Source organism: Elephas maximus, chromosome 9 (genome assembly GCF_024166365.1).
Source record: "Elephas maximus indicus isolate mEleMax1 chromosome 9, mEleMax1 primary haplotype, whole genome shotgun sequence".
Classification (NCBI taxonomy): domain Eukaryota; kingdom Metazoa; phylum Chordata; class Mammalia; order Proboscidea; family Elephantidae; genus Elephas; species Elephas maximus.
Genome location: NC_064827.1, coordinates 105,593,562 through 105,600,274, shown reverse-complemented (window position 1 = coordinate 105,600,274; position 6,713 = coordinate 105,593,562). Strand labels below are relative to the sequence as shown.

The following is a 6,713-nucleotide window of genomic DNA, read 5'->3' as shown; positions in this document are numbered from 1 at the left end:
ATTTTCTTCTTGAGTGGAAACATGAGACTTCAAAAGCCTGCAGAATGTAGGTAGTTTTTCCTCCTTTCTTTTCTTTGAAGTTTAGGAGTTAGGTAACTAGTTGCCGTTGAGTTGATTCAGACTCTTGGCCACCCTGTGTATGCAGAGTAGAACTGCATTCCACAGGGTTTTCAAGACTGTGACCTTTTAGAATTAGATCACCAGGCCTTTCTTCTGTGTATCTCTGGGTGGGTTCAAACCCCCAGCATTCTGTGGTTAGTAGTTGAGTGCTTAGCCATATACCCCAATCAAGGACTCTTAAGGATTAAGCAGTTAGGTCTAATTTGGCCTCTGACTTTCACTCTTGTCCCTCTCACCTTCTTCTACCTTCAGCCAAAGTGCTCTTTTTGAATCCCAGCCCCAAACATGGGAGCTTAGCCTTCTTCCCTTATAAACCTTAAGCCCATTTCTCAGCTATTATCAGCAAAGACCAAACAGCACTGGCAACCCACCAGTGTCTGCTCCTTACTCAACTGCAACATAACCACATGGTCTTCACCAGCAATTCGGGAAGATGCTCCAGAAACTGGCTGTGACTTTGGTCGTGTAACCTGACTGGGTTATGACTACCCTGGGCCAGATGAAGACGATCTCTAAGGCTGTTTTCTAGGACCTAAACCACATATATGTTCACTTTTATAAATTCTAGTTTTCTATTTTTTTTTATTAAAACAATTTAGCTTGGTCCTTCAAGATCATTTATGAAAATTTGCTCCCTCAAGAGATGGGTCAGGCAGAGCCAATAAGGAGCTAAAAACGTCCACCAATTCATAACCAGAAATCCAGAGCCCACCCAGCGTCTTCCTCCCTGTGCGCCATTGGCACATGCGGTTACGTCTTCATAGCCCAGTGACATATCCCCTACGTGAAAAGTTCTGGCATAAAAACAAAGAAACCCATCTCTACATGTGAAATTTAAGTTTTATTTAAAAAGGCAGAATTTTATATACACTTAAAAAATGACAATTCACAGCCTTAGCAGTAAAAGTCAATAGTCAATTATAAAACTGTTTACAGCAGTAATTACAGTAGTGGGAATATTTTACAAACTGTAGAAATGTCACAGAATTGAAATCACAGATTGGATCCTCAAGGATTCAAGTGTTTTATCCCAGACAATAAGCGTTGGTCATTTTTAAGATGAAAATCCATTATTCGGAAAGGCCATCCTGGATTCTTCATCATCCAGGCCCATCAGGTCACACTGTGGGGTAGCTGGCTGCCCTGGCGATTCCACAGTGGTTGTTCCGGTCTTTGGCTATCTTTATGTACCCATCTGCGCCCCAACTTTTACCCCAGCTGAAAGAACAGTAGAACTTCCTTGTTATACAAAGAATCGAGTATATTTTAGTTTCCTGAACAATTCCAGCTAATACGTAGCGTGTCAGGGGCCACTGGTCTTCTGGGCAGCTCTGGACAATCTGTCAGACTTCAGAGAATCAGGAGGCAGGTGCTCATTGTGTATAAGCTGTTGAGTCCTAAACCTGCACATAACTTGGATATCCTGACCTCCAATAAGACCTGATTTCACAGAACTGTGAAAGGGAAGACCGTTATGGCCAAGTGTATTTCAGAATTTAGAAATGTAACACTAAAAATACCATATTAATACCATAGCAAGCTTGGGACAGAATCTTGTAATCAAATACTGATATTTCTGTGTTCAGCTAAGTGGGAGAAAGACTTTCAGGATTTTAGAATTGGGCTGAAGGGCTTGTGGACCTGTATGCAGGTCCTAATTGCAAACTAGAATTCCCTCTTCAATTTCAATTATAAATATTATAATGTTTGGCATTTTTTACCTGTTCTTGACAAGCCAATATTTATTTTTGTCTGGGTCTGTTCCTTCAAAGCCATAGCCAACCACCAGAACACCATGGTTCACAGCGAGGCGGCATGCGGGATCGAAATAAATGCCTGGAAGAGAAATCAGCGCTGGGGTGAGAAGCCCTAGGTGAACCACGGCACTAACCCACCCTATCAGCCACGTTAAGGGAGACATCTTAAAGTGCAGGGAAACGTCAGAATTCCAGGTGGGATTGATTTTTATCAAGGTTCTGGGCATTTATGCCCTCACCTAAGACTAGCAGAAATACAAATTAGCACAATCCCTTTTATAAACAACTTTTTTTTTAAGAGGTAGAAAAGACTTCTCTTAGAAATGTTGCCATTCGACTGCTAGTATGCCACTCTTAAGGGAACAGCACCAAAAAAAAAAAAAAACAACCCACTGCTGTAGACTGGATTCCGACTCATACTAACACTACAGGACAGAGTAGAACTGCCCCAGAGGGTTTCCAAGACTAATCTTTATGGAACCAGACTGCCACACCTTTCTCCGGTGGAGCAGCTGGTGAGTTTGAACTGCACAACTTTCGGTTAGGAGCCGAGCACTTAATCGCTGCACCATTAGGGCTCCTTAAGGAAACAGCACAGAACACAAAGATACTTTAGCCAAGGGGTTTTCAGTTTTAATTACAGAAGTATAACCCTTTGGGAAAATTCTATAGGTCCAAAAACTGTAGGAAAAGTAAAATAAGCTAAAAAAAAAAAATATTGCCTTTGAGTCTATTCCAACTCATAGCTACCCTGCAGGACAGAGTAGAATTTCCCCAAAGGGTTTCCAAGGAGCGGTTGGTGGGTTTGAACTGCTGACCTTAACCACTGCATCATCAGGGCTCCAAAATAGGCTATAGATCTATAGAATTAATTGGAGTCCCTGGGTGGTGCAAAGGGTTTAAGCAACTCAGGCTGCTAACCACCCAGAGGCAGCTCGGAAGGCAAGCCTGGTGATCTAAAAAATTTTTTTAAAAAGCCTGGTGATCTACTTTTGAAAAATCAGCCATTGAAAATTGAGCACAGTGCTCCTCGGACACGCTTGGGGTCGCCATGAGTTTGAGTTGACTAGACGGCAATAGATTTATCGAATTAATTATGTAGCCATGTCAGAAGTGCTTATTATCAGGGAAATGTCCTTAAAGTAATGCCAAAAGGAAGCTTCAGGTACATACCTAGCATGTACGGAATGTTCGATGCACACATCTGAAATTCTACATCGAATTCTAATTACAAAGAATCCATCACACTGGTATGTAATGGTAGCGTTCCGATTTTTCTGCCTACTTTGTACAATAAAAAGAAGATGCGTACCAGATTTGTAGAACCGGAAGGATTTCAGGCTTGCATCAACAGCAACAGAGATAGGACCCACGGATGCCACCGCATTCATGAGTGCCTTCTCCTGTGGAGGAATGTTCACGAAGCCAGTGTTGTTGGCAGCCGAAAACTCAGGCTTGTAGAGACAGTTTCGTGATTCCTTTTATAGGTAAACAGGAAAGAGATGTAATTAATGCCACCCACCTCTGGATGAAGATGAGTTCTAGGACCCCAAGACTCAGCAGTCTGCAGCTTAATGATTTCCAAGTCAACCTTGTTATAAAGTAGCCCAAGAAGTAAAATCTAATTGGTTCCTTTGAAATTGAAAATTCATGTGGTGTCTCCTCAGTGACATCTGTCTAGAAAGAATTTAGTGAAGGGGGTCGCCTGTGTTATCCTAAGTCCAGCCTGGACTCCAAATATTGCTTTTGTTTCTCCCTGTGGAGAAATTTATTCTCTATGTTACATTGAAGAACTGCTAGCTATAGGTTAACTGTCTAATCAGAGAACTGTGCAAAGGCTAATAATTTATGGTGACAGTTCTAACAGCTGCAGATATAGATTCTACCATCTGAAATGTGAATGCTGAATAAGGCGTCTTATCTTTGAAAGTGTTCAACTTTCCAAAGATCTGGGATGACAACCAGATAAGGAGCTTCACGTACCTTTGCAGTATATGGATAGGACTCCTCTGAATCAAGGCCTCCGTTGTTCTTAACATACTGGAAAGCCTTATCCATCAGGCCACCATTGCAGCCATTATTGCCTTCAGGCCGAGAGCAGTCCACCAGGTTCTGCTCACTGAGTGAGACAAGTTTGCCAGTTTTCCGGAACATCTGTCCTTCCAGGGCACCAGTTGCACTAAAAGCCCAACAAGAATGACACGAACCCTGAAAAGGTAATTTTAAAAGTTGTCAGTTTACGAGACAAATAGAAAGACTGACCCAAACCCACCGTTATCAAGTCAATTCCTACTCGTAGCGACCCTGGCGGACAGAGTAGACTGCCCCACAGGGTTTCTTAACGAAAGCAGACTGCCACATCTTTCTCCTGTGGAGCAGCTGGTGGGTATGAACTGCTGATCTTTCGTTTAGCAGCCAAGCACTTAACCACTGCACCAGCAGGGGTCCTTGAAAGACTGAAAAAAAGCAGCCCATAAATCTGAACACTCTCAAGAAAAAAAAAAAAAGTGAACTGCATATCTCTCCGCTGAGTAGCAAAGAGGTCAATTCCTTTTGGCTTTTCTATTCGAGATAGATCTGAGTCTGAATCATGACATACCTGATCCTTCACAGGAGTCACATAGCCTTTCTGAGTCCAATTCACAGATGTGGGGATATGACCAAAGACAGGTTCATGGAAATGGAACAGCTTCCCCTTCTTGTGTTTCTGGCTTTGAAAGCCGTTCATCAGCTGCCTGAATTCTTCATTGGTCTTTAAAGAAAAGTAAGTAAAATGTTGAAAAAGCAAGAAAGTATTTTGCTAAAATACTGAGGAGATGAAGTGCAAAATTAAGCCATCAATAAATGCCACACTCACCTTGTCACCAAAGGCATTCATGGCCATGGTGAAGCCATGTTTCCCTTTGCTGTGTTCCTGATTGTGCCGTTCAATCATCTTCATATTCTTCTCCCACACTGCTCTCATCGAACCTTCTTCATTCTAGAGGCAAACGTAACTGATTGTCTTTATTTCCCCATAAAACCCAACACTCCTCACCAAGTGGATCAGCAGATGGAAGAGAAACCACGGCCAAAGACTGCTCTGTGCCTCTGAGTGCTGACCTCCCAGCCGGGACACAGCAGGGACATGTGCATGCCCGCATTGCATTCAGGAACGGGCACTGTGAAGTTCAGCCTTGGCAAGAGCTGGCCCCTAGAAGCTCCCATCTGGCTCCCAACTCCCAATAAGCAGGGCCGTGTGCACACCCGCACTGCACTCAGGAACCGGCACTATGAAGTTCAGCCTTGGAAGAGCTGGCCCCTAGAAGCTCCCATCTGGCTCCCGACTCCCAATAAGCAGGGACCATTGTCTCTGGGGTTCCTTTGGACAGTTTCAGATGATACCAACCGCGGCATACACTTTCTTGTACGTTGACTTCCACTGGTTCCATTGCACATCTAAGGTTTGATCAAGTTTTGGAGCAGCTGAGGCTATACCCAAGCAAAGGGCAGCCAAAAAGACTGAAGGAGTCATGTTTCAAAAACCTAGGAAGGGAAAAGAAATGAGCATCATCGGAGTAACGATTCGTTTTTAAAACTCATCTTACTCCCTCCTGAAAAGTTACAACCACCAAGATGGAGTGAAAACATTTAAATTATTTTCCCAAGTGTTATGGATTGAATTGTGTCCCTGAAAAATATGCGTTGTAAATTTTAACCTCTATGCCTGTGGTTATAATCCCATTTGGGAGTGGGTTGTCTTTGTTATGTTAATGAGGCAGGATTAGTGTAGGAAATCTTGAGTCAATCTCTTTTGAGAGAGAGAAGAGATTAAACAAGCAAGCAGAAGAGAGATAGGGTAGGATAGATGCCAGGACACATAGAGATCTCCAAGGAACCAGGAAGCAGAAGCTGAAGAGACAAGGTACTTTCTCCACAGCTCTCAGAGAGAGAAAGCCTTCCCCTAAAGTCTGCACTCTAAGTTCAGTCCTGTAGCCTCCTAAACTGTGAGAAAATAAATTTGTTAAAGCCATCCACTTGTGGTGTTTCTGTTATAGTAGCACTAGATAACTAAGACACCAAGTATTTATGCAAAGTAGTAGTTCTGGTGGTACAGTGGTTAATACTTGGCTGCTAACTGAAAGGTTGGCAGTTCCAACTCCCAAGCCACTCAGTAGGAAAAAGATGTGGCAGTCTGCTTCTGTAAAGATTTACAGCCTTGAAAACCCATTGGGGGCAGTTCTACTCTGTCCTATAAGGGTCACTATTAGTCCCAATGGACTCATTGACAGCAGGTCTGGTTTTGGAATGATCGATGAAAGGTTTGAACCCATCAGGAGAGAAAGATGTGGCAGTCTGCTTCCATAAAGATTTACAGCCTCGGAAATCCTATGGGGTCAGCTCTACCTGTCCTATAGAGTTGCCGTGAGTTGGAATTGACTTAACCACAATGGGTCGTTTATGCAAAGACTGTGAAAGAAGGCTAAGGACCTCTATGGAGAAAATAATAGCTTGAGGACTTACTTACCAAAGGGTAGAGGTATTTGATTCAGCCACCAAATGACTAGCAGACGACAAGTGCTATAGGAATTGAATGAGACTTATTTGTGTCAGTTCAATGATAGTTTCTTCCAACCTCCATTTCTGGAATCGAAACCTTTCTGAAGTGCTTTCCCAGGAAAGTAGGGAAGGGGTCCCCGCACCCCTCCCACTATCCCACACTTAGGTATGTGCCACCAGCATCCCTACTCAGTTTCTCCAACCTTGGTGCTCGGGGTGAAGCTGCTCGGTCTGGCCCCGCACAGTGCAGCCCAGGGGCACCCCAGCTTCAGGACTCTGCTCGCTCTGGGACTCTCC

The 6,713-nt window shown here is 43.5% G+C and overlaps 1 protein-coding gene across 3 annotated transcripts in view; it reads right to left on the bottom strand.

Annotated features, from left to right (window-relative positions):
* The window catches only part of CTSL (cathepsin L), a 69,504-nt gene extending 64,113 nt beyond the window's left edge, over window positions 1–5,391 (bottom strand). Inside the window, exons 1-7 of one of the 3 annotated variants that reach the window (XM_049895912.1) lie at window positions 5,266–5,391; window positions 4,735–4,857; window positions 4,477–4,629; window positions 3,861–4,085; window positions 3,190–3,355; window positions 1,842–1,956; window positions 1,239–1,338 (exon numbers count right to left, since the gene is read on the bottom strand). In XM_049895912.1, the coding sequence (XP_049751869.1) occupies window positions 1,239–1,338; window positions 1,842–1,956; window positions 3,190–3,355; window positions 3,861–4,085; window positions 4,477–4,629; window positions 4,735–4,857; window positions 5,266–5,391 (1,008 nt within the window). Of the gene's footprint in view, window positions 1–1,238; window positions 1,339–1,841; window positions 1,957–3,189; window positions 3,356–3,860; window positions 4,086–4,476; window positions 4,630–4,734; window positions 4,858–5,265 lie in introns of those variants that run through there. The other 2 variants (XM_049895915.1, XM_049895914.1) reach the window with 2 other exon arrangements.
* Window positions 5,392–6,713: the final 1,322 nt, after the last annotated feature.